Source organism: Pelmatolapia mariae, linkage group LG10_11 (genome assembly GCF_036321145.2).
Source record: "Pelmatolapia mariae isolate MD_Pm_ZW linkage group LG10_11, Pm_UMD_F_2, whole genome shotgun sequence".
NCBI lineage: Eukaryota > Metazoa > Chordata > Actinopteri > Cichliformes > Cichlidae > Pelmatolapia > Pelmatolapia mariae.
Genome location: NC_086236.1, coordinates 74,526,480 through 74,553,827, shown reverse-complemented (window position 1 = coordinate 74,553,827; position 27,348 = coordinate 74,526,480). Strand labels below are relative to the sequence as shown.

At 48.7% G+C, this 27,348-nt stretch overlaps 1 protein-coding gene across 2 annotated transcripts in view; it reads right to left on the bottom strand.

Moving 5' to 3' along the window:
* Positions 1-4,339: 4,339 nt before the first annotated feature.
* atp2c1 (ATPase secretory pathway Ca2+ transporting 1) overlaps positions 4,340-27,348 on the bottom strand; it is a 25,880-nt gene continuing 2,871 nt past the window's right edge. The window contains exons 1-27 of one of the 2 annotated variants that reach the window (XM_063485450.1): positions 21,947-22,137; positions 19,423-19,527; positions 19,126-19,242; positions 17,539-17,628; positions 16,160-16,195; positions 15,715-15,776; positions 14,782-14,890; positions 13,574-13,729; positions 12,684-12,752; positions 12,500-12,575; positions 12,275-12,341; positions 11,589-11,713; positions 11,398-11,495; positions 10,008-10,103; positions 9,834-9,923; positions 9,403-9,507; positions 8,468-8,624; positions 8,187-8,357; positions 7,447-7,544; positions 7,293-7,343; positions 7,009-7,175; positions 6,593-6,661; positions 6,394-6,510; positions 5,919-6,066; positions 5,685-5,780; positions 5,458-5,599; positions 4,340-5,145 (exon numbers count right to left, since the gene is read on the bottom strand). In XM_063485450.1, the coding sequence (XP_063341520.1) occupies positions 5,024-5,145; positions 5,458-5,599; positions 5,685-5,780; positions 5,919-6,066; positions 6,394-6,510; positions 6,593-6,661; positions 7,009-7,175; positions 7,293-7,343; positions 7,447-7,544; positions 8,187-8,357; positions 8,468-8,624; positions 9,403-9,507; positions 9,834-9,923; positions 10,008-10,103; positions 11,398-11,495; positions 11,589-11,713; positions 12,275-12,341; positions 12,500-12,575; positions 12,684-12,752; positions 13,574-13,729; positions 14,782-14,890; positions 15,715-15,776; positions 16,160-16,195; positions 17,539-17,628; positions 19,126-19,242; positions 19,423-19,491 (2,703 nt within the window). In that variant the 5' untranslated portion in view covers positions 19,492-19,527; positions 21,947-22,137 and the 3' untranslated portion in view covers positions 4,340-5,023. Of the gene's footprint in view, positions 5,146-5,457; positions 5,600-5,684; positions 5,781-5,918; positions 6,067-6,393; positions 6,511-6,592; positions 6,662-7,008; positions 7,176-7,292; positions 7,344-7,446; positions 7,545-8,186; positions 8,358-8,467; positions 8,625-9,402; positions 9,508-9,833; positions 9,924-10,007; positions 10,104-11,397; positions 11,496-11,588; positions 11,714-12,274; positions 12,342-12,499; positions 12,576-12,683; positions 12,753-13,573; positions 13,730-14,781; positions 14,891-15,714; positions 15,777-16,159; positions 16,196-17,538; positions 17,629-19,125; positions 19,243-19,422; positions 19,528-21,946; positions 22,138-27,348 lie in introns of those variants that run through there. The other variant, XM_063485449.1, reaches the window with a different exon arrangement.

The following is a 27,348-nucleotide window of genomic DNA, read 5'->3' as shown; positions in this document are numbered from 1 at the left end:
ATTGGAGTCTATTAGATAGATATGATACAAACCACTGCAGTGCAGTACCTGTAATACCTACAGCGTGCTCTAATCGCTCTAATAGGATATTATGGTCGACAGTATCGAACGCTGCACTGAGGTCTAGCAGGACAAGCACAGAGATGAGTCCACTGTCAGAGGCCATAAGAAGATCATTTGTAACCTTCACTAAAGCTGTTTCTGTGCTGTGATGAGCTCTGAAACCTGACTGAAACTCTTCAAATAAAACATTCCTCTGCAGATGATCTGTTAGCTGTTTGACAACTACTCTTTCAAGGATGTTTGATATGAAAGGAAGGTTGGAGATTGGCCTATAATTAGCTAAGACAGCTGGGTCTAGAGATGCTTTTTAAGTAAGGGTTTAACTACAGCCAGCTTGAAGGCCTGTGGTACATAGCTGATTATTAGAGATAGGTTGATCATATTTAAGATTGAAGCATTAATTAATGGCAGGACTTCTTTGAGCAGTTTTGTAGGAATGGGGTCTAAAAGACACGTTGATGGTTTGGAGGAAGTAATTATTGAAGTTAACTCAGAAAGATCAATTGGAGAAAAAGAGTCTAACTTAACATCAATGGTACTAAAAGTAGCTGTAGATAATATTACATCTGTGGGATGATTATTGGTCATTTTTTCTCTAATGATAAAATTTTATTTGTGAAGAAGTTCATGAAGTCATTACTAGTTAACGTTAAAGAGATGGTTGGCTCAGTAGAGCTCTGACTTTTTGTCAGCCTGGCTACAGTGCTGAAGAGAAACCTGGGGTTGTTCTTATTTTCTTCAATCAGTGATGAATAGTAAGATGTTCTGGCTTTGCGGAGGGCTTTCTTATAAAGCAACAAACTATTTCTCCAGGCTAAATGATGATCCTCTAAATATGTGACACGCCATTTCCTCTCCAGCTTACGAGTTATCTGCTTTAGGCTACGTGTTTGAGAATTATACCACGGAGTCAGGGACTTCTGATTTGAGGCCTTAGTTTTCACAGGAGCTACAGTATCCAGAGTCGTACGTAGTGAGGAGGTAAAATTATTAACAAGATAATCGACCTCTGTTGGAGTAGCGTTCAGATAGCTGCCCTGCTCTATGTTGGTACAGGGCATTGAAGATGATAACAGTGGGTGGATTATATTCTTAAACTTAGTTACAGCACTTTCAGAAAGACATCTACTTTGATAAAGTCTACTCTCCACTGCTGTGTAATCAATTATTGTAAATGTGAATGTTATCAGGAAATGATCAGACAGCAGAGGGTTTTCAGGAAACACTGTTAAATGTTCAGTTTCTATGCCATATGTTAAAACAAGATCTAGAGTGTGATTAAAGTGGTGGGTGGGTTCTTTTACATTTTGAGAGAAGCCAATTGAGTCTAATAACAGATTAAATGCCATGTTGAGGCTGTCATTTTTAGCATCTACATGGATGTTAAAATCACCCACAATAATTATTTTATCTGAGCTGAGCACTAAATCAGATAAAAAGTCTGAGAAATCAGAGAGAAACTCTGTGTAAGGCCCAGGTGGACGATAGATAATAACAAGTAAGACTGGTTTCTGAGTTTCACAGCTGGGTTGGACAAGGCTAAGCATCAGGCTTTCAAATGAATTAAAAGTCTGTCTTGGTCTTTCGTTAATTAATAGGCTGGTGTGAAAAATTGCTGCCACACCGCCCCCTCGGCCTGTGCTTCGAGGTTTCTGGTAGTTAGAATGACTCGGGGGTGTTGATTCATTTAAACTAACATAATCATCCTGCTGCAACCAGGTTTCTGTAAGGCAGAGTAAATCGATTTGTTGATCAGTTATTAAGTCACAGGTTCAAGTTCCCGTTCTGTTGGACAGCTGGCTCAAAGTTCAGAACTTCATGCCTTCTTCATCTGTCTTGTGCACTGCCCATTGCTTTGGCTGGATCACTGCAGCCTCATTGGAAACACAGTTATGTTGTCAGCAACAGCTGGAAGCCTGAGCTGTAAAAACTCCTTTCCTTCTTGCACTGGGAGCACGAAGCAGTCAGGCAGAAACCACCTGCAGCTGGAGTACACTCCTGCAGGTGAGGCCCTGTCCTGAAGCTAAAACACCTCAGCATGTTCATCTCTGTGTCTGACAAGTAGAAACACGAGAAACTTTTCACCCTAAGTGCAGCTCAAGGATGAGTTTTATCTGTGAAAGTCCGGCTTAGCCGAACCCCAGGGTCTTTCATGCGCGTAACCTCCACCCTAAAAGTCAGCAGCTTGGCCTCCACCCAAGTAAACTCCCCTAATTAAATTTAAAGCCAATCTTAGTTTAATAGAAGCGTGCTGCGTTCATGTGCCACACGGAAAAATAACCGCTGTCCTCGAACATCACACAGCAGGGCCGAATCTAAAGGGGTGGCATGGGGTGGCATGTGCCTCCCTAGTTTTGCATATGATGGTGCTGTTTATTAAAATAACATAGCATGAACACTTTGAGCCTAGCAACAATTAAAATTGAATTTAATTCTAAAAATGAATATATTGCGTAGTGTTACTCACTTCCACCATTAACAAATGGCTCAGCCCACTCACCTTGTGACTCACCTTGTGCTGTCTTTGCTCCCAGTTCCCCAATCTGGTCACCACGCTCAGACTCTAACATCCATCACCTTCGTTAGGACGCTGGACTTCTCCACAGCTTCTCAACTACGTATCTTGTTCCCCTTCACTCACCTGCCTGCCTCGACTGTTGAATACCAAGGATCACCTCTGTTTGGATTTACCTCTGCTCACCTGGACCACCTACCCCTCCAGGCCGTTACTCCACCTGCGACAGTTAAGACATTAAACGCCCTCATTATTACTTACCTGAGCTATGCTGGAACCTGTGACTCCTCTCATTACAGTGACCCCGAGTCGTCCCGTCCAACCCATCAGCGCGTCTACCTCTTTGCCCCACGTCACGAAGTTTCTACTTTCACTGCTTCACAGTTTTTAGTTGTGCTTCACATTACTTCATAGTTCTTAGTATGTGCTGGTGTAGTTCTTCTTCCCACCAGCAGGAGTCACTACATTTCTTTCATGCCAAGATTTGTTTGTTATTAGCTGTAGAGTTAGTAATGCAGCACACTGAGAAAAGACTGACTCAGCATGTTGTTCTGATAAACATCTGCATCCATCCTCTTCGTTGTTTTACAGAAAGCATCGCTTGTGAGTATTTAAGTTGAACAAGAGTTAAGGCAACTATCTTTCCTATTATTTATGCACTTTTATGGTTAAAGGTGTACTGTATTCAGATTTAGTTTCTTTCCAATGTTAGCTAGTTTAGTCAACTGATTTGCATTATCGTGTGAATGTATATACTGAAAAGAAATATTGCTTATTTTCTTCTGTTTCTAGTTTCACTCTGTTGATAATTGAAGGCAACGTCAATAAAATGGACGATACACCTGTCAGTTGTCGAGCAGTTTATCTATCTGCATAACTGTATCCAGTGTAGCAGTGAGTGCAGAATACAGTACATGATTGGCTTTAAGTGTTGCTCAGATTTCTGACATTTTGTGTAAATTTCAGCAACAATCTGATTTTTTCTAACAAACAAAGTGTGAAACTTCAGTTAGACTTGTGTTTGTAAAGGATCCGCCCCATGTTGTGTAGCTTTATTGGGCTACGTATTTATTTATTATACAGACTATGCAGTACATAAATACATAATACAAGAAAATAAGTTATAGACTATATTTATATAAAACGTTTATGCTTACTGAATGTGAATCATTGTAACCATATGTAACACCTGCATATGTGTTTAAAAAAAAGTTCTCACCCTTACATGAATATGAGCACCCAGCACACAAACAGCAGCTGGCAGTTTTGTTTCTGAACACAGTCTTTACTATTTAAATGATCAAATATTACTAAGTATTCACAGTTCTCATGGATACAACTACTGCATATTCATCATTTATGTGGGACAATTAAACACAACAACAATAATAATAAGTAATATCTCTATAAGTCAATAAATGTGAAATAAATGAATAATTTATTAAACGTTTTAAATGAAATGAATGGGGATTTAATTATTTAAATAATTCAAAATTTATTACATTAATGATACATTTAAATCATTATTTAATGTCGTATTAAATTTATTCATTTTGTCACTCCTGGCCCTCCATACCCTGCCTCACTGCTGCGCAGCTGTCCCATTCCTGCACATTACCACCCTCTTCTGGCCACACTGGGTTATTACCTCTGCCACGTGCCGCTGATTCATTAAGATCTGTTTTTAAAAGCACCTCAAACAGACAAACCCGACTTTCAGGCGAAGTTTACTTTCATTTACACAAAAACGCTGAACACGGATTAATTTTTAAAATATGAACTTTATTAACAAAAATCAGCCCTCAGACTTTTCTCGTAATCAAAGCCTTTGTTTAAAAAACCGTCTTGATTAAACCCACATCACTAAAACTTCCCAGCGTCCAGGAAATGATTCGTTCCCGTTTGTGACATAAATAAAATTTCACACCAGAACCCGTCAGGTTATCAAAATAAATTAAAGATCGAAACATGATTTCCCCCGCTGATTGATCTGTGATTGGTGCTGTACTGTCACACCGCAGACGCTCCCCAAGGAGGACGCAAAACACAATGTCGACCTCATGTAGAGAAGCGAGCCCACTAGTGGTCACCGCCGTCTAAACTAAAACAGAACAGGAAGAGGCCACGGAGACGCCCCAAGTCTGATTTCATTCTAAATGACGGGGCAGGAAGAAGTGGCTCGGACCGCGGCGCAGAGGGAGGGGCTCTAGCTGAACGGCCGCGGCCGGTCGACACAGGTCCAGACCGCTAACCCCGCCCCTTGAGGCCAGGCGCCTCCTCCAGTGCCTGACCAGACTCTCGTCCCCGTCTAAGGATCTCAGAAAAAAAGTCTTTGAGGTTCAAAGAAGTCAGTGCCATCAGGACAGAGATCCTCCATCACCTCCACCCTCCTCTTCATCCTCCACACACCAGAGTCCGTCAGCCTGGACAGCGAGGGGGGCGGGGTCATACCTCGTGGAAGAAGTCAGAGGCGGGGCTCTTCTCCACCCCCCTCCACCTCTCCACCTTCTTGATGACCTCAGACACGGCGCAGACGGAGGAGGTGAGGGACACGAGGAAGATGAGGTCTGCAGAAAGACAAAGAGAAGGAAACGGTCACACAGCTGTGCGCACATCTGTGTGCTGAGGGAGGGGGGGAGGGGGGGGGGTGCAAAGTCCTCAAAAACTAGAAAAAAATATTCCAAGAACTCGAGCAAAAAAAATAAATAAAAAAAAAAAATCACAAAATGAGAAAATTATTTTTCATTTTGTGCTTTGTTCAAAAACTAAAATAAAAACAGGAAGACGAAATAAGACCTGAGCTCCTGCAGGAGGACCACGAGGAGCTCCCGCAGGAGGACACACGAGGAGCTCCCGCAAGAGGACACACGAGGACTTACCGAAGACGCTGAGACTTTCCGTCTGGAAGACGCTCTGCAGAGGAGGGAAGTAGATGACGAGCAGCTGCCCCATGATGGAGGCCAGGACGGCGAAACAGAACGCGCGGTTGCTGCACAGCCCCATCTCGTGGACCATCCGGGTCTGAGGAGCAGAGACGGGCACAGCTGAGGTCACATGCTCTTTAATCCGACGCCGAGGTTACGTCAGGTTAAACGTGCGCGCTCACCTGCGATCTGGAGCTTAGAGCGTTGAACATGTCGAAGAAGACGAAGCAGGTGAAGGTCATGGTGGTGTCTCGAGGAGTGATCACGTTGTCCTGCAACTGCAAATAAAATACAGAGAGCGAGTCAGCTGGAGACGTCACAGCAGCAGACAACGACGGCGATGCTGATCGCGCTCCGAGGTCAGCGCCCGGTGACATCAGCATCAGGAAAACCTGAGGTCAGAAACGGCCACCCACCTCTCTCCAGAAGACGAAGAGCGTCCCGCAGACGATGATGAACGCCGACACGAGCACTTTGACGATCAGGCTGCGGGTGATGATGCTGTCTCCGACGTTGCGAGGAGGCTTCCTGATGACGTCGCGGTCCACAGGCTCCACCCCCAAACTAACAAGAGAACACAGACACACACACACACAAACAGGATTTACCCCGACCCGGTTCAAAAGGAGGGGTCGGCACAGACGTGTCTAATCACATCAAACATCTGGAATATTCACACTCTGCTTAATGAGCAGGTGTGTGTGCAGGTGTGCGCACAGCAGGGGGCGCTGCAGACTTCGACCACCACAAACCAAACATGTCGTCAGCTTTCATTTCAGAGCTCGACCAGCTGCCTGAAGCATCCCAGATAAATATTAGTCTCTTCTAAAATATCCGTGTCAACTGAGGTCAAAGGTCAAAGTCGAACCAGTGAAACGTTCAGTCGCTCACCTCTGAGCCGGCGGTCCGTCCATGATGATGTTGATCCACAGGATCTGCATGGCGTTCAGCGGGTTGGGGAAGTTCATCAGCGTCGCCAAGGAGATGAGGGTGAGTGCCGCAATGCTCCTGGTGACCAGCAGGGGGAGACGGAGGGCTCAAAAACTGAATCCAGAGACAGGAAGTGTGACTGACGGCGGTTTGTACTCACGTGCTCAGCTGGAAGCGAACAAAGTTTTTGATGTTGTTGTAAATTCCTTTTCCCTCCTCGATGGCCGACCTGCAGACAGGAAACAGACGCCGACCTTTGAACCACAAACGCTCCAATCGCACCTCAATGACAGGAACAAACTGTTCCACTAAATCTTTGAGCCTCTTGGATGAAGCTCAGAAACATCAGGACTTTTATGTGTTCACAGATTTGATCGTGACATCAGACTCGGACCCTCGCCGACGCCGATCGCCTTCTGTGAACTGCTTCCTGCGTGAGGGATGAACCGTAACTAATCATAGCAACGTCGTCCTGATGGAAATGAGTTGCTATGGTTACAGCCAGTGTTATGTGTGTTACTCCACACAAAGACAAGGACAGCGAGTCTAGGCTCGTCGCCGTGGCGTCAGACTCACATGATGGTCTGGAAGTCGTCGTCCACCAGGATCATGTCGGCCGCCTCCTTGCAGACGTCGGTGCCCGTCTGGCCCATCGCAACACCGATGTCAGCGGCCTTCAGAGCCACGGCGTCATTCACCCCGTCACCTGTCATGGCCACCACGGCGCCGTTGTTCTGCAGGGACTGAAGAGAGGGGCGGGGCTTTAACAACGCTTCGTTCTAGAAAGCTGTTCGTGCCTCAAATAGATCACGTTTAATTAACTTTTCCTGCTTCATGAACTGGACTTCCTGTCTGCTCACCTTGACGATCTTCAGCTTGTGTCGCGGGCTGGCGCGATAGAACACGGAAATCTGTGGGCGGATCCAGGAACGCCGTCAGTGACAGCAACACCGCTCTGAAACATGACTTGCTGTGTGTGTGTGTGTGTGCGTGTGTGTGTGTGTGTGTGCTCACTCTGGAGACGATCTGCGACAGCTGCTGCAGGTCCAGCTGATCCACCTCCTCCCCAGACAAACACTGGCCTCCTTTAGAGAAGAGGCCGATGCGACTGGCTGCAGACACACAAACATCCACTGACTGCTCTGTACGTTCATGTAACACCACTGTGAACCACAAGGTGGCGCAGTGACTCCCACTCGACCCGTCCCAGCATTATTCAAACTCGAGTGGGTTCAGCCAGAGGTCATGTCAGCAAGTGTGTGCTGGCTGGTGAAACGCTGCCACCTTGTGGTGAATCAGACTGCTGATTAACAGCTCAGGGTTTGTTCTCTGTCTCCATTTAATGAGTTTAATAAGTGAATGATGATCCTGCTCTTCTTCTGGCTGTTTCACAATAAAAGCCCTATTAATAAACAGGGGCTTTTAATCTGGAATTCAGAGAGCGGAGTTTAATCCTCAGCCTGATCATTGTAACTAATCAATGTCTGTCTTTCTTTTCATTTTTCTCTTCTGTTGTTCAGATGGAGGAGCTGAGGATAGCAGGAGGAAAACTGTGATGTTACATGTGAAAAATCCTCCCGATGGAGGCGTTTTTAACCAGGAAGCTCGAGGAAAGGGAACTTAAACCGGAGGTCAAAGCCCCGATCAGCTGTGATGTAAAACAGGAAACACATCCCACCACAGAAAAACACTCTAAGGATTTGCTCTGTTGTTTAACTTTATAAATTTGCGTAAGCGTGTGTGAATCAGCTGACCTATAGACATGGCCGTCTCCTGGGAGTCTCCGGTGATCATCTTGATGGCGACTCCGGAGCTGATTAGCGTGCCCACGGCCTCTTTGACCCCTGACCTTGGAGGGTCGATGATGCCCACCAAACCCAGGAAGGTCAGCTTCCCCATCTCAGAGCCCGACGCGAACGCCAGCACTGAAACACACACACACACACACACACACACACACACACACACACACACACACACAGTGTGAGTGTGTTTTCAGGGCATCCCCAGCTCCGCCTGTAGGTGTCGCTCTCACCTCTGAGCCCGCCTGAGCCCATGTAGCTGATCTGCTGCTGGTACAGCTCCACCTGCTGGTGGTTCAGGGGGAGCGCGCTGCCTCTGCTGTTGTAGGAGCTGCAGAAGCGAATCACCTGCTCGTACGCGCCCTTCATGAAGTAAACTCCAGCTTTATCCTGGAGACGGCAGCAGGAAGAGCAAGGACACACGTCAGAGATGCTGATGATGCAGAACACAATATTAAACTTTGACTTTTAGGATTTCAGCTTTAATGCTGCTGTTCAGTTTCTCCCTTGGTGACAAATCCACAGGAAACACTTGTGAGAGAAACCTGAGGAATGTTTGAGTCTTCGTCCATGAACGCTCACATCTGAGTCGCAGTAACTCGGCGTCAGCTCGCTACCTGCTGCAAACAGTGTAGCTAAACCCATTTTCAGTTACTATGTTTAATTATTTTATTTTTAAATATTTACTTTTTTAAGACCATTGCTGGTTTTAATCTAGCTTAAACCAAACCGCTCTGCTGGATTTAGCTAGTAGCTGGCGAGCTGATTCGAGAGCCGATCAGAATTTTTGCATCCAAGTCTGTGATTGGTTGGTTTTGTGTTACATTTGTAACGCTGTACAGAGAGTTGAGCGTGCAGGGATGTTGAGAGCAGGTCTGCAGACGTCTGTGAGCACACAGAGCGGCTGTTACTGCGTGTTTATGGATATTAGCATATATTATATGCAACATTCGTACTTGCAGCAATGATTTCTGTGCGCTCAGAATAGAGGCACAACAGTAACGCCATGACAAACATCTAATGATCTGCTGAAACATCACAGAACATGTATGAACAACGACTCCGGCCGTGTTTCTGCTGCCACGCCATGAAATCATTTGTCCTCCAATGACATCGGAGCATGGAAGCGAGGGTAAAGGGTTAATGTGAGCAGCTCTTCATCACAGACCTGCTGCGTGCAGTGAACGCAGCGCACGGCCATCCACTTCTTCTCCGAGGTGAACGGATGCTCCTCCACCCGCACGTACTCGTGCTGCAGACCCTCCAGCCCCACCTGCAGGACACGGAGAGGAGCACAGCTCATCACACAAACACCTCATCGCTCATATTCATGTTTTTATCGAGCTCATCTGGTTTTATCATCAGAGCTCAGGTTCTCCACCTCCTGCTACTTTAAACTGTTTTTACACTTCAAACAGTCAGAGGGGAAAAGGGGGAGGAGCTAAAGCAGCTGGTTTCAGTGCAGTGTGAGACAAAGAAGGATCGTTTCAAACTGTGATTCATGCAAAGCTGCTTTCCTACTCTCAGAAAAAATGAGCCCAACTGATCTGATTTCAAGAGTTTGACGACCTGCTCGGAGCGTGGCGCTCTGGGTTTTACCTTCATGGCGAGGGCGATGAGCGCTCCCTCTGTGGGCCGTCCCAGCAGGTTGTGATTCCTGATGATGGAGTCGTTGCACACACAGCCGACCTGTCAGCACAGACACGCTCAGTAAACCCGGGTTCGGAGTTCAGTGTACCGGGAAGATCTGAGCTGAGACACAAACGACCTCACCTCCACAATTTTGCTGATGGACTGACACGAGAAGCCGTGGATCACCTCTCCGTTCAGCAGAACTTCCCCCTGCCCGTTATAGCCGACGCCGGTGACCTGCAAGACAACACCGAGGGTAAGATAACGAAGACCTGTGACCTCGAGACACTGGAGGCAGGACCAGAAGGTCCGCGTGGACTTTCCTATGAACGGGCTGGAGCCAACGTGTCGACGTCGCTCTGCTGATGGAGTCGCTGCAGAAGCCGGGCGGTTCGCCCAGCGAGGCCCGAACGTAACAAAGAGCAGGACTTCAATGTTTGCTTCAGTCACAGACACACACAGCCGTGACTGAGCCTTCACCCTCATAAAGTATCACTCAAACACAGCTTTAGCCCCCCTGACAGGTGAGGCCAGTGACCCTGCAGGCCTTCAGCATCTTTCCATGACCTCTGACCTCCCTGCAATGAGCAGAACCTGCCCTGACCCAGTTCTCCCAGTATGCCAGCCCGGATTTCCTCATGGATTAACTGGGTCAGTGAGCCCTCTGCAGACTCTGCATTACAGCAGCGATCAGGCTTCAGAAGAAGCCGCTGCAAACCGACGAGGAGGAAGAGGGCTCAGCTTTCAAAATAAGAGCATCACCCTCATATAAAGTTACAGTGATTGCTTTGTTCATGTGATCTTAAACTTGGCTTGTTGGGCTGAGACTCAGGTGATCTCCTCTCCTCCTTCTTGACCTTTTAGAAGGTGAAAATCAGCTGTTTGGGTCAAACTGGGACATTTGCACTGATGCTGTTTCATGGTCACCGTCTGAGATTAAAATAACAGACATCTATAAACAATACAAACCTGGTGTAGATTTAGGAGGCCAGCAGCTTCAGTACAACTCATCGACTGTCTGATGGAGGCGTCTGACTGGTTGCAGACGCCTCCATCAGTTCGGCTGAGAGACTGTGGGGGAGTCTGACAACTCTGGGTGAACGCCAGGGCCCCAACACTTTACAAACATCTACAGTCTCACCGATACTCCAGGTTCCTGCAGCGCCACCCACAGGACGCCCTGGGGACGCGTTTCAAAGCCTCCTCAATGTCCACAGACCAGTCGGGGAAATTCCCAAACACCCTTAAATATCCCGGAGAGGATAACGACGTGTCCACTGATCCGAGACCAGCAAACTGATCGACTCCAACTGAGCCCATAAACTCCGAGCGAGCAGACGGAAACTGGAGCCTGAACCTGAATCCTCTGCAGAACACGAGCTTCACCCTGATCACATGATCAACCAGCACCAACACATCTGAACCAATATGAACCCCAGCTGTGTTTGGTAGCCTGATGATTTAAAAGCTGACCCTGTGATCACGCTGTGGAGGTTTCAAAGTGTGACAGGAAACGGCGTGGGAGTCTGACCTCAGCGTGTTGTCCGTCTGATGTGAACAGCTGAGTGACCGTCATCTCGTTCTTGGTCAGCGTTCCCGTTTTGTCTGAGCAGATCACATTACAGCAGCCTGACGGGGAAAACGGCACAAACGTCACCAACGTGCAGCTCACAGAAGGTCGGGTACTCTGTGCATGACCGTCTCCGTCACATCACGACGTACCCAGAGTTTCCACGATGGGAAGCTTCTTGACGATCGCTCTTTTCTGTACCATCCGCATCACGCCGAGCGCCAGCGTCACCGTCACCACGATGGGTAAGCCCTCTGGGATGGCGGCCACGGCCAGACTGAAGGAGGAGAGGAGGAGACAGTCAGACTTGTTTATGATTCACATCCTCACTGAAAAAAGACAAACCCAGAAAACATTTGTGTTTCCATTTGCTTTCAGTGTTCACGGTCAGCTTCCCAATTTCCAGGAGCTCCCTCTAACAGATCCCACAGGCGTAAACAGGAATCACCTGTAACGTGCTCCCGTCCGACAGCGCTAACCACCCTCTCTCGCTTATAAAGGCGACTCTCCTCATGCTAACGTCGCCTCACTAACAGCAGACCGTGTGATCTCATTTATATGGAGGCTGCTCCACCTGTCGCACTGAGACCGAGCTCGCTGCTTCAGGTGTTTCAGGGTCAATTTCACGGCTCTGTGCACCAAATCACACAGCAGACTGTTTTATACTGAAGGCAGAGACGCTCGCGTCCTTGTCTGTGGGTGGAGTTCACTCTTTATTCTCTCCACAAACCTGCAGCTATCACATCGCCACACTCAGCTATAATCTGATAAGCACAGGAAGAGGAAGCAGCTGCCGCGGTTCAACCAATAACCAAACAGAAGCATCACTCAGGGTCACCTGACACCGATGGTGAACATGTCCAGGATCCTCTTGCCCTGCAGCCAGCCCACCAGCATGATGACGCCTGAAACACATCAGAGACAGACTGAGCGCGGCGTGCAGACGCCATGGCGACGGGACAGATGTGCAGGGTCTGTGACGGCAGCGGCGGGGCAGCTCACTGCACACACAGTCCCTTACCCACAGCGTCTCCTCGTAATCACACGATCATCATAAACTCACCGATGATGCAGAAGGAATAAAGCGACAGCTGCTTCCCCAGCAGGTCCATGCTCTTCTGCAGAGGAGTTTTAGGAGCCTGACAGAGCAAACAGGAAACAGATGTTTTCATGAACACTGCACCTCTGGCTGGAACTCCATGATATTTGTATTGAATTATATTCAGATTTCATGTGGGAGACCTCACCTCCTCTGCTTGCATCATCTTGAACACCTCCCCGAACTCAGAGTTCTCTCCGGTTCCAATGACGATGCCCTGAAGAACATCAGAACACCTTTGAGCAGGTAAAATGCCGCCAACGGGCGTCTTGTTCACACTGTCTAAGCATCGTTGAAACATAAACTCCAAAAGCTTCAATACCAACAGCTGCAGTTCCTCTGGTGTCCAGCTGAGGCAGCAGTGAGTCAGGTTTACAGCCTGATACAGACCGCTGTGTATCCTCCATCACAACACCATCCTGTCCTCTTCATAAGCATTCATGCTTATGTTTGCATTATTAGGGGCGTGGCCAATTTGACAGGTAGATGGTGACACAGGTGGCCGTAGCTGCTGGCTTCACCTGAGCTGGACCTCTGGTCCGTGTTTGTGATGTCGGAGGCTTTTTAGTGACATCATGTGACCAATAACATGCCTGCTGTGAGGTCACTGAAGTCTGAGCTGTGAGAAATTCGAGGGTTTTGATTGGATGTTAGTGATTAGCAGGTATCCGTGTCAGCTCTCCACGCTGCGATTCCCTTGTATTCTTATTCCTATTTATCCCCTTTGTATACTCTGTAGTTATATGTGTGTATATATTTCTGCTCACATTGTGTAACGTCTGTCGGTGCTGTGCTAACCGGGAACCCTCCCACCAGAGGGATTAATGAAGTTTCATCTAATCTCTAATCATTCTGCCGGCAGCCACTAAGATGATGTTTACAGTTTTCTACAACCATGTCCTGGAAGTGATGACGTGTCCTCCTAGATGGAGGACACGTCATCACTTCCTCACACCGTCTGCAGCCAGAATCTCAGAGCACATTCATTTCCTGTAACTTCACCGTCTGTGGAGCAGAAGAAGAAGAGTGAGCTGCTACCTTGGCTTTGCCGCAGCGCACCAGCGTCCCCATGAAGGCGATGTTGCTGCGGGAGGCGATGTCTCCGTTGGTGGATGCCGGCTGGTGGGCGGTGGACTTGGCGCAGGGCGTGGTCTCCCCCGTCAGACTGGACTCATCCACCGACAGGTCGGTCGCCTGCGAGGGTGGAGGAGACAGATTTAACTCCAACCAGGAGCAATACTCTGACCTTTAACCTCTAACCCTGCTCACTAAAGCCACCATTAACCCCACCCCCACCTCAGAGCAGGCGGCCATCTTTACACGACTGCAGCTGCTCTTAATGAAGGTTCACACACGTTTCCCAGCGTGATGTGCCGTTCACTCCTGAGACAATCCCAGTGAAAATAAAGGCCTCAAAGTACCACCTACACCTGCCTACACCTGCCTACACCTGCCTACACCTGCCTACACCTGCCTACACCCGCCTCAGGGATACCTGTGGGTAAAATTCGACTTGGGGGAAATAAAAAGCGTCCTGTGAGTCTGTAATAAACTCGCTGATGCTGCTCAGAGCTCGTTTAACTGATAAGGACCGCTGTCACTGGAATTTGTTGCACGTGTTGAAGATGCAGGACGAGTACCACGGTGACCTTCTCTTTGTTCTGATGTCTATCTCACCTGCAGTGAAGCAGGGAGCTGCTCGATAATCAGAAACACACTGTGGACTTCCTGTTGGACAGGGGGCGCTCTCGAGCTCACGCGGAGCAGATGAAAAACCTGAAGTTTGTGTGAAAGTTTCCTTCTGTGTGCAGAAGCCGCAGCAGGCTGCAGGTGGAAGCTGCTGCTCGCTTCATGCCCCAAACCAAAATGGAGGCTCGCGGTAACACTCACCATCTAAACCTGGACCTGCAGTCTGAAACAGGCTGAAAACTTCCTCAAAGAAAAATCTTCACACACAAAATGTACATTTTGATTCGTGCTGGGACTCGAGAGCGCCCCCTGCTGAGGGGTTTCATTTATTTATAATTGTTTCTGCTGCTCTCACACTGCAGGCCTGATCACAGGGCGCTCTGCTCCCGTGTCTGCAGGAATCTGATCTCCTCTGATCGTTCAACCTGAAAGAATTTAGTTTCTTTCTTGGAAACGAGAAGCGCTCAGCTTCCAGCAGACACAGCTGTGATCTCTCCTGTCCCAGAATCCCTCGCTCCCTCACGCCCAGGCTGACAGAAACCTATCGGTGTTTTTACCTCGAAGAGACGGAGGTCAGCCGGGACCTTCTCCCCCACCGACAGGCAGACGGTGTCTCCGGGAACGAGCTCTCTGGCCAGCAGGTGCTCCAGGTTCCCCTCCCTGACGCTGAGGAGGAAGACAGCGGGGGAGAGTGTTTACAGTCATGCTCCTCCCCTCCCTGCGCACTCTGCTGAGGAGCGTCAGGGACACGATACATTAATAATTCACTTTTTGAAAATGTGCATTTCCATGGATGAAGTTGAAATTTCTAGAATGAGGTCGAGTGTGTGGATCCAGCTCTGTCCTCGGTCTCTCACATGCCAAACGTTAGAACTGTAAACCCTGATGAAGAGCGGATCATTGGAGGAAAGCGTGCTGCTCAGGTCGCCTCGGGAATCTCTCGTTGCTCCGACATCGGCGCATCGTAAAGGCATCAGATGATTTATCAGAACTTTGGCCAGGATTCAGTCTCAGCTTTCAGGGAAACTCTAAGAAGTTTCTGAGAACATCGCGAGGAGTGAAATTAATCCTGTGACCTCCCTGTGACCCCCTGTCCTCCACGAAATGAAGCTCAGGCTGAGACGAACAATGCTGTGTGTGTGTAGCTGTGTACTCGTGTTCACACAGTAATGTGAGTGCAGCTTTTCTCTCTGTGACTCTCTGAGCTGCTCACACAGTGTGGATGGATGGAGCTGCGTCTAACTTTAACCTGATTCATTTATGGAGTCAAATGTCTGGATTCTTGGCTGTGAGACGACAGAGGAGCAGACTCAGTGTCATAACTGCATATTTCATTACAAACAAAACTAGGAGACATGACGTTCTTTCCTCCACAGACTCGATCCACGCAGGAGGACGAGGCAGTGTCCCGTCATGATCCGGCTAAAAATGATGATGGGTGGAGGAGACCACCGCCCACTCTCCCTGAACGAGGTCGGGATCAAACTCACCAGTGACATTCTGGAGGGACGAGCTTCCCCAACTCCTCCAAAGACTTCTCTGAGCGATACTCCTGCACACAACGAGACAGAAAACAGCTCAGCTTCATCACACACACACACACACACGTTCAGCTATCTTAGTGAGGACCTTCATTGACATAATGGTTTCCCTAGCCCCTTACCCTAACCATAACCTAATTGTAACCCTGACACTAAAACCACATTTTGAGCCTCAAAAAGGCTTCAAACTTGTGAGGACTGGTGAGTGTGTCCTCACAAGTGACTGTTGGTTCTCACAAGTATAGTAGAATGCAGATTTCGGTCCTCACAAAGATAGCTAGACAGGAGACACCCACACACACACTGACACAGACATACACACACACACACACACACACACACACACACACACACGCACACAGCAGTGTTGTTAAAGAGTAAAAACAGGACGTACCTGGACGAAGGCGACCGTCACTACGATGATGATGGCCTGGGGGGGGAAAGCACAGACTGAACTTTGAGGTCCAACATGATTTTTTTAATTCTTCCATCATTTACAATAAAATCCTGTGACGCTGTGGAAATCCCACTGACACTGTGCTGTGAGTCGTTCAGGGTTTATTGATTTCAGTAAATGTTTGCTACATCAGAGCTCAACATCATTCATCTTTTCCTTTCATTATAAAATGTATTCCACATTTCCTTTCAAATTAAAAGCACTGTTTTTAACCTCTCACCTCTGCTGAGGATGCATTTATGTTTGTTTCCTGTGAGGCGGAGCTTTGGCCTCACTGTGGCCCCGCCTCCTTTCACAGTCATCACATCTGAATGTGATGACATGAATAAGCTCATTTCTGCTTGTTCACACGCTGAGGTGGATTCAGACCATCAGCTGACCTTCTGGCTTACGCTGCTGAAGCTCTGCGTCCGTTTGGAGGATTAAAACAGAAACCTGATCAAACATCCTGAAGGGTTCCTGGATCACTTTAATGACCCAAAGTCTGAAAGCAAACAGTGATGAAGCTGTTTGTTCTCCTGCAGCTGGCCTGCGTGTGCACAGGGACTCACGTTTCTTCTTTTGTGAGCGGTCAAACTGTGTGTGCGTCACTCAGACTCTGCAACTTAGAGCTCCTCTCTCTGCACATGAATCAGCCTTTGGTCTAAAACCAGAGGATATCCGGTGTTCTGACAAACCATCCTACTTTGGCAAACCGTCCTGCCGTACGTAGTTTATGCTGCCAACAATAATTCCAGCATGTAGGACGGTTTGCCACTTTGTGTTGTGTGCAGAAACAACCGAGAGGATGGAACACCGGGCCAAACCTTCCTGTTCAGGTTTTATTTCACAGATGCAGATAAACTCATGGTGGGTAAATGAGACCCATCTTCTGTGATGGACCTGACATGGTTATGGCTGAACGTGAAGCGTGCAGATGTTCAAACGTGTGCAGACGGGCTGCAGAGAAGTGCCTGTGGCGTTCCTCTGGAGACCCGAGGCGGCTGCGATCCACCTCTCTGTGACGGCGTAAGCTGAGCTTAAGGTGAGAGGAGACAATAAAAAGCACACACCGTGCTGACCAATCACAGAGCACCACTGCCCCACAGGACGGCTCACAGTCACTGACCCCGTGACCTTTACATTTACTGCGTTTGAGTCACTGAGTCTAAAAATACAGAGCTGCTGTTCCACTTCCCTCTCCTGTTTCTGCCATCTGAACTTTGACCTCTGCACATTTTTATATCACACAGTTTTTCCTGCAGCGTCACAAAGACAAACAGCTGTCGTGTGTAACCTCGTGTGGAGGACCGGCCTGAGCGCCGCTGGTTACCTACCACTGTGATGCTGATGGCGTCATCGAACTGGTGCATGACGACGCTGATCACCGCCGACGCCAGCAGCAGCAGGATGAGCGGATCTTTGAACTGCAGAGAGACACAGGCTGAGGTCAGAGGTCAAGTGTCACATGATTACAGACGTTTGGAGGATGTGTTCTTTAACAAGGACACTTTTTACAGCGTGGACGCTTTCAGCTTCGCCGAGTTTGCACATTTACTTCAGCAGCGTGGGGAAATCGAACGAGTCATCACAGATGGGATCATGTGACAGGCGAGTGCGTGCACCGTCAGACTTTCCTGTTTGTAACCGGCAGGCTGTAAACGTGCGTGATTGTCAGGTTACTGTCGTACAGCTGAAGGAGAAACTCTTTGGCAGTCTGAGCTCGTGTCTGGACCGTGAGGTCAGCGTGATGTCAGAGCGCCGCAGCAGCTCAGACTCGACTCGCAGCAGGGCTGGCGTTTGTTTAATGAAGGAGCGGCTCGAGCGTGTGATTGCAGGAGGAGACGCGCTCAGGTTGCAGCAGATTACAGACAATAGGTGTGTTTGTGAAGCCGTCCAATCAGCAGTCAGGAGCGATGACGAGGCTCTGACCTTCCTCACCCTCATATTTCACATCACACGGTTCTGGTCATGTGATCTGTGACCCGCTCTTTCTGCCAGTATCAGCTGCACAACTACAGAACTGCTGGCTCCGCCTCCTCCACCGTCACAGGGCGACCACTTGTTCAGCACTCAGGAACGTGAAGTCAAAAGGAAACTTCTCAAAGCAAAGATTTTCTGCACACGTCAGCTGATGTTGTTTACATTTTTCAGAGATCCAGAGTTTCTGCTCCTCCGTCCGCTCGCTCAGACTCAAGCCGACACCTTCCTCCTGTCCTCTCAGTCCGCTCATACTTTCTATATTTAAGTTTGAGCTGATGAAGCTGCTGGAGGCCTTCAGCAGCTCCATCATTCAGCCGCTCGAGTGCTCCGACTGCCTGCTGCTGTTTCCCCTTCAGTTAATTTACCTGATGCTTTCAGGGCTGAAAGAGGTCACACCTGCCCTCCTCAGCTGGCTCGTCCAATCAGCAGCGCCTGAACGAGGCCCCTGATCCGTTTCATAACGCCGCGCTGAGGCGGTGACACGAGCTCCGAGACAGAAACGAAGAACGCTACAAGATTCAACCTCCTCCTCTGTGCAGTCATCACAAACGTGCTAGTCCTATTCAAGGTGCGAGCAGCAATGAGGTCACGGTCGCCACGGTGCCATCCACATGAAGCGTGTTTACACCTGCAGGTCTTGTCTTTACACGTGTTTCTAACATGGCTGTGAGGCGATGAACGTCTGCTGTGCGCGCCGTGCAAAAATAAATCTGTGTTCTTCCACACGACATTATGTAAGAGTGATGCAGACGTGCGCGGGTTAATGCGGCGGCGGAACAATGACAGTCGGGAACACGGCGGGCCTGCAGACGCGTTTCAGGCTCCAGATAAAAATAGCGTGCTGGGTGACTCTGCCGCTGCACGTTTGAGGGACTCGCCGTCACACAGAGAGAGAAACAGGAAATGGCCTTGAGTGAGTCTGCATGTGATGCGTGCGTTACCTGTGACAGGTACTTCCTCCACAGCGGCTCGTCCTCACTGATGTCAAACTCATTCCAGCCGTGGTACGCCCTCCGCCGCCTCACCTCCTCCTGGGTCAAACCCAGCTGCAGGTCGGCCTGTGGGTGTGATACGCAGCGGCGCTCAGATTACCGTTTCTCATTGGCTCAGTCTAAGTCTGAGGATTTTTAATGGCGTCACCGTCGTTCTCATGAACTGATCAGTAAAACAAACAACAGCTGAGCGCTCAGTGAGATAAACGTGATAACTGTCAGACTGACAGCCGCTGGCCTCCTTACCTGCAGGATACATGCTACTTCATTGACGGGCAGTTCACTGGCTTTTCTGGACGTCAGTACTGGGACCATGGTCTCATCTTCACTGGAGGGGTCTCCTTCGGAAAGCTGAAACAGGAATAAAACAGAGAGACTGAGACTGCAGCAGGGTTCCTATTGAGAGCTGCTTCTCAGATGCAGGGCTGGACAACCTCCACCTGCAAAACGAGCATTAAACAGCTCCCAGTGACGCGGGCGTCTGTCAGGCTAATCCCACAGACTGTACCGAGGTTCTCCGTGAAACGGATCACATTCCTCCACTTTTACTCGAGGAGAGGAGCTCTGCTTTCCACATTTAAAGAGTCAGGGACCTCTAAGGTGGGAGCACTCGTGACTCACACACCTGACGTCCAGCTGTGCAGGTAAGTGTCTGAGTGATGACACAGCTGTGACCTCTGGGTAAACGCTGTCATTTAACCTTTTCTGGATGACTTCAAATCCAGTTTCTCATCAGCTGCTGTCAAAGATAATAATCCACAGAGTCAGATTTCACCCAGCCTGAGCATCACTGAGGGTTACAGGACTCTCATTACTGCTGGCAGATACCAGGAAGTAACCGGAAACCTTTTACAACCAGGGCCAAGACATACGTTTGTACTACAATGTTAATAAAAATGCTTCAGAAGGCACCGACACCACCCACAGGGCCAGAAAGACTGCATTTGAAGTTTTACTTTTATGAGCTAAACGAACGTACGGCAACACAAAAGCTCAGAGGAAATGAGGGGAAGAGGACCAGAATGACTTCCAAAGTAAAAGCACCTCTGCACTTAATGTGGAGGGTTTATTTTTCATGGGTTTGTAATCTCCCCAGGAACCTGCAGTTCCTCTGATGTCCACTAGAGACCGGCTCTATCAGGAACATCTGAACTCCGAGCCGATTCTTCATGAAATAAATCTGAGGGCAGAATTTAGACTTTAATGCCACTAAAGTGAGGAAGAAAACAAAGGTTTTCATCAGGCTGGGAAGCAGGCAGTCAGCTGTGATGTCTCACGTGTAAACAGATTTCTGAGTTTGTTTGTGGCGGCGTCTGGCGGGAATAACAGCGTGACGCGCTGCAGGTTTACAGAGCAGAGAGGTAAGGATGACAAACTGAACAAACAGCTTCGAGTGAGCCTCCTCCACCGTCGGTGCTTGTTGTCATGCATGATGCTGATCACTTCCTCCCAGCAGGCTGCAGGTCTGAGGACAAAGGCTGACGCAGAGGAAACCGACAGCAGGAAACAGAACAAAGGCGACAGCGGCGCTGTGGTGCAGGGTTTAAAGCAGAACAAAGAGCAGAGAGGAAGTCGATTCTCCTCCCCGTCAGCAAGAGCAGCTTTTTCAAACACCTGCACAGGTTTACAGGAAGTGCACCTCATCAAAGACTCAGTCTGAGTTAGAATTTAGAGCTACTTGAAGAAAAGTGTTGAGAGTCGGCCTCAGGCTGTCCCGCTCAGCTAACGCGGTATTAGCTAACAGCATCCAGGCCGTGTCAAAGGTCAAAGTCCAGTTTGGGCAGAACGTTAGCTCGGGCTACCTTAATACCACAGACACGAGAGAGCGACGAGTCTCTGATGCCTGTTCTTACACCTGAACTCGTTTATGGCCCCACCTGAGAGACGCGACTCGGGGCAAAGTCTCACCATAAAACTGAGTGACGTGTTTCTGGTGAACCGTCCCGGGCCGGCTGTGCAATATATGTGCAGATATACCTGCGCTCACCTGCCGGCTTAAAGCTTTGACCTGAGCCCGGTGGAGCAGCTGCAGGCCTGTGAGGGGATAAACAGCCAGCTGTGTGCAGCTGTGTGCAGCTGTGTGCAGCTGTAACGGCGTGAGAACAAGTCTGTCCCACAGAGGTGAAGGAACTCCCGGCATTTCTCATCTGCTTTCAATGTTTTCACAGTCCGAGCTGCCGGGTGGCTCTGGCCGGTAAACTGTGGCTCGAGACAGTTTCCCACACAGTGGCTGAATGCAATGAATAAACTGCACGTCAGCAGGAAGTGCAGCCAACAACACGAAGGTGTCTGCGGCTGATTAATGCTGTGACCCGAGCAGCAGACTTGCAGGTGATCTGTGAGGACAGCGCAGGTGCATTTAAGAGCACACGAGACCTGAAACTGTCAGAAAAGCTGAAATCGGAGTTAAAACAGAAACAGCTGGTACGGCAAAGTTACAGCGTTACGCCCAATCGTCGCTCCTGCAGGAGATGAGACACCCGCCCCTCAGCCTCCTCGTACATACACTTCTGTTATCAATTTGAAATGCTACGTTGCCTCCTTCTCGAGTTATCGTGGTCACAAAGTCGGGTGTCCACGCGCCTGCCTGCCCAGCGAGGTCACATGAACACCCCGACACAAACATCAGCACTGCAGCTGAAAGCCGACCTCAGTCTGAAGGCCGATCGGAGTCAGAGTCGAGATTATTCAGGAAAATATCGAAACCTTCTTTCTATTTGAGATCTAGAAGCTGCCATTCAGCAGAGGTGCACACTGCTCTGTGAATCACCTGTGATCACCTGCCGGCCTCCTCTTCCTCCATACAGCTTCCTTCAATCAGTCAGCTGAGACACAGGTGTGCAAAATTCCTCACAGCATCCACACACAGAGCTGCCCCTGTGCCTCTGAGCAAATCTGCTTTAAAAACGATTTGCTCCGCAGACAGAGGAGAGAGGAGCAGCGAGCGCGAGCTGAGAGGATTGTTTCTGATTAGCAGTGAGCGCAGCTTAGACGACCATCCTGCTGCCTCCTCCTCACGCTGCCCCCGCAGGATGGGAGGGTCACTGCAGTCTGACTCACTTAAACTAAACGCAGTTCCTGCTGTCAGAGTATTAGTGCCAAGGTCACTGCTGATGTCACACCTGAGCAAACACGAGTAGCATCAAAGCATCATGTGACCAAAGAAGTGATTCTGAAGTCCCCGAAGCCCGAAAATCTTCAAACGCCTCCCACAAACACACGCTCACTCTGATCAGAGATGACCTGTTCAGGTGTGCTGGGTGACAGGAGTCATTACCTGTCCTCACCTTTGTTGCTGCTTTCTGCTGCGACTCATTTGACTGCTGATTTTACTAAATGCAAACACCAAACAAACTGAAACGCACCCGACCTCTACACCGGGCTCAGCCACGCTTCACTACCATCTGACATCATCAGCTGACATCATCAGTCAGTGATCAGGTTGCCCAACAGGAGACAGCCGTCCTGCAAACAGCTGCAGTCTGACAGCATCACTCTCACAGAGATTGTGGAAGGTTTGCAGATACTTTCAGTCTGAGGTGTAAATGCAGTTTACAGATTACAGCACGGTGCCATCAGCCTCACGGTTCGACTCAGCCAGTGACTTTCCTGCAGGAGCCTGTAGAGTGCAGATGTAAGAGTTAAATATGAAGTAAGTAGACAGAAACAGCCGTTCAGTCACAGACATACGACAGGTTTGAGCGACGCTGTTGTACGCCTGACAACCTCATGAGGCAGAAATACATAAAACTACCATGAGAAAAAAAATGATGTTACGGGATGAAACAGACACTGACAAAGTTTAACTTTGAGGCGATTCCCACGTCTGTGTGAGGGCTCACTGAGACGTCAGAGTCCACACACAGCAGGCTGCGACTGAAGTCTGATTTCATCGTCGCTCTGCAGGAGAGCCGCGAGCTAACGCAGCGAGCTAACGCAGTGAGCTGGAGGCCGTGAATAACTTTCCATCAACAGCAAGAGACGAGACAAACGCCAGAGTGTCCATAACTCATCCTCCACCAGCTCAGACTCAGAAAAGGCTCCGAGAAACTCAAATAGGTTATAATTATGTTATATATGTTAATGCGTTACAGTGAAGCGCAGCATGAGGAGCAGGAGGAGCACACGCAGCACTCATCATCTCTCTGAGCGCATTTTTAAACAGGAGCAGCGACCGAGGACAGGAACAGGCAGACGCTTCACCTGGCCTCCAACCACAGCACCTCAGGAAGGTGGTGGTGTTAAAGTGAGCTGCTGCTTCATTGGCTGTTTGGTCAGTGATGCGATCGCAGTTTTTCAACTTCATCAGGGTGGAGCTCCAGCTGTAATCTAATAACTGAAGATGGGTGAAGTCGCACCATCAACCCTCAGTTTTCCCTCTCAGCTGATTCTCTCCCCCCACACACAGCTGGATTTAAATGCAGACCACTGAGTGTGATTTTTCCTCGTGTGTAATCGATCAGTATATTTTGGACACCGGGATCATCCCGAGGAAAAGCACAAAGACACACACGGAGCGTCACTGACATGAACACAAAGGAATAACGGGAATTTTATCCTGATTGCCTGTTTGTATAATGACTGCAGGCCCGTTCACAGAACACTCGGCTGAGGCTGGAGCCTCTCGTGTTTGTTATCCTCGGTATGAAACCTCCTCCTTGCTCTCCTTCAGTTTCACATCTTTTCTTGTCATTTCTGACATAATGTGTGTTTTGTGTGCGGAGACTATCTGAGACTTCCTGCTCTTTGTGTGGGCTCATGTTTCACAGGCCTCTCTTATCTGGTTAAAGCGCCGAGCTGAACTCTGGATGACGGCCGGCTCGGTGCCAAACGGGCCGTTAGCGGCACGCCTCACTGGCTGCCGGTGCTCATTTCACTTCCCAGAGGATGGACGGACTCCAGTGGAATATCAGCAGAGCTCCACATCGCTGCATTGCTTCCTCTAAGTTAATGACGGGCAGAAAGAGAAAGTAGGTCGGACCCGACAGCCGGCGGTGACTTTCAGACGAGGACGTGATTGAATTCATTAAAGAGAAGAAGGTCTGTCCACAGAGGAGGACAGGAGTTTATTTCTGGACCAAACTGTCCTGAAAACATTCACAGAGCAGACGCGTCTCGTTTCACATCCACACGATGGAGTCTGCTCACGTTTGAAACTGGACGGTAGCGCCGATCCCGACCGTATAATCAAATGCAAAGTGCAGCACAGCAGGCCCGAAACTCTTTGCACAGTAAATAAAACCTTTGACGTTTGTACCGGTTTGACCGGCTGAGATCCCGACCGGGTCAGGCTGAGCTGTTGACCCCCTGCAGGGAGGATGACGATGACCCGAACCGATTGGGTCAAAAATGTCCACAGAGAGACCGAGTCATTTTAACAGTTCTTCGTCCCGATGAGGAGGATTTTCAGGACTGTTTTATTTTATTATACAAAAAAACATTCAAACCTGTCCAATGACCTCGGCCAGTGTCAGCCGGCGTGCTGCAGGTGAACCCTACCCCTACCCTACCAGCCCCCCCCCCCCCCCCCGGGCTGTGAGAGTTGAGGCTCGGTTGTGAATTTTATGGTTTTCAGGGTTTTTAATCATTTTTTTTTTAAATCATTTTTATGGTTAACTCTGTTTCTCTGGGTCTTTTCCTGCGTGTCATCTTCCTTTGTTTGGTACCAGTACGGCTTTTATTTGTTGTATTTCTCTGCGACACCTTGAAGGCCGGTCCGAGGAGTAAAAAAGATGAGGGACCGCTGCCCTGACCCGCTCTACCACCTGATCCACAAACACTCTGACTTCACTTCAGTGTCACAGGAAATGATCCGAATGTTCTGACCCACTCCGGTCGTGTGATTGTTGAAACATAAACGTTAATAAAATGTCTGATGTCACCGTCACCATCAGTTAAGGTTTCTCGCCCAGCGCCATGATGGCGAACGCTCCTGGTGAATTTATCTCTTCTTGTTTAGCTGCTCGTTAGCATCGACCCGTCAGACGCCAGGATCAACCCGAGGAAAATCACCGTGGGAAAGACACACACGGAGCGCTGCGTCACTGACACCAACACAAAGGAATAATGGGAATTTTACCCTAATCGACTGTTTTTATAATCACTGGAGTTCACAGAACACTCTGGAGTCTGACGTATGAACTCTTTGTTCACATGAAACCTCGTCCTCGCTCTCCTTCAGTTTCATCCCAGCAAACACGCAGAGCTGCTGTTGCTGCTGACAAACAACAAAGAGGTTTTATTTCCACTTAGATCCTGTCGGCTGCTCTGTACTCGGGGCTTGATTTGTTATTAAAAGCATAAAGTTAAAAACGAGTTACAGACACTCAGCTCATGTTTGCAGGTGTAGATGGGCGGGGCAGCACTATGAAGCTCTGGGTGGATGTTACCTGACACGGACCAACAACCTGCCGCTCATCAGCCGACCCCAACGCACCCAAGCAGGCTGTGCAGGTTACCGTGGTAACCGAGGAGCAGGTACACTTAACACCACCTCAGTGTTTATGATTTACATCCTGAACGCCGCCTCACGGCCCAGCTACCGTCTAATTATCCAGGATAAGCTGCTATGGCGCCGCTGCGTCGCACTGAGCGTGTTCGAACATGGCAGAAGAGCAAACACACCTCCACCCACCTCCACCCACCACGCTGATCACCGGCATCAATCTGAAACTGTAAATGAACCTCTGTTACAGCAGTGACCCCGCTGAGAGGCTCGCTTCAACTCTATCTGGAGCGAACACTGAAAATAAGACAACAAAGTGACGCCTGTTCACAGACGAGCCAATCAAAGCTCTCGTGAGCCGCTGAATCAAAGGCTCAGGTGGTGCTGGTGGGGTAAACGGTTGTAGGTGAAGCTATCGGTGATGGAGCTCACGCACCACTCGGTTTTCCTCCAGACTCAGCACCACGAGCACTTCTGCAACAAAGACGAGCCAATCGGAGCTGAGCAAGACCTCCAAATAACTACATCACTCAGATCAGTTTACACAGCTCCGCCCTTCATCAGGGTGGAGCTCCAGCTTCAATCTAATAGCTGAAGACGGGTGGAGTCACTCCATCAACCCTCAGCCTGAAACATCACAGTTTTCCCTCTCAGCTGATTAGCACACACTCACGAGTCACTGTTGATACGCACGCACGCACGCACGCACACACACACGCACGCACACGCGCACGCACGCACCTTCTGTGACCTCGCTGTATTGACTGCACTTTCAGCAGCAGCCACAAAATTGATTTTCCAGGATTCATAAACCCAAACGACTGGTCTGAACCGTGGCGCTGCGCCGCACTGATGAAGAGCACGCTAAACTTCACCCGAACCTGCCTCAGCCCGTCCGCACGCAGCTCTTCTGTCCCCCGCCTGTGCTGGTCAGCGTCACCAAAACCACACACACAAAAAAACTGTCACAAAACTTTTCAAAACGACGGTTTGAGTTAAAAATATTGAAGCTCTGAATATTATCAGTGAAGAAAAGTTACAAATCTTAAAGAGCAACTCTACACGAGGAATAACAGAGAGCCATTTAATCACAGATCGTCACCTGACTTTTCTTTGTTTGTTTGTGCTTTGCTTTGTTTTATTCTTTGCTTCGAGCCCTGTGTACAGGAGCTGCATGCAAAAAGATCTTTTGTTAAAAGGGTTGGCGTAATAAGCAAATGCTTCAGCCAATACCTTTTGATTAGCCTTGTCTCATGCTTTCTTGCTTTGTGGTAATCTTTATTCTGTATTCACTGAGATATTTGAATGCTAATCAATAAAATCAAATCAAAATCAAATCAAATCTTTGAGAAGAAAGCTGGAAATTTACAGAGCGAGCCAATCATGAATATTCTCAGGGAATTAAAAGCATTCATGAGGAAATCAAGGAAAATCTTTAAAGTATAAAATATAAAATCACAAGAAAGACAAAATCTTTAACCTTTAAAGTCACAAAAAAAGTGATTTGTCACATGATTTTGTCACCAGACACATGTGGTCCACACTTCCATCTAACCAATCACGTCAGTTATTCACACCGCACGAGCCGAGGACGTTTTGCTTTCAGTTTCCTGCTGTGTGGGCGGGACGATTTTTATTATAGAACCGGTGTTGTGACCGGTTCTATAATAAAAATAGGTCCTAACAAAGGAAGCAGTCACACCACCAGCTGCGTGCGGAGCATCAGA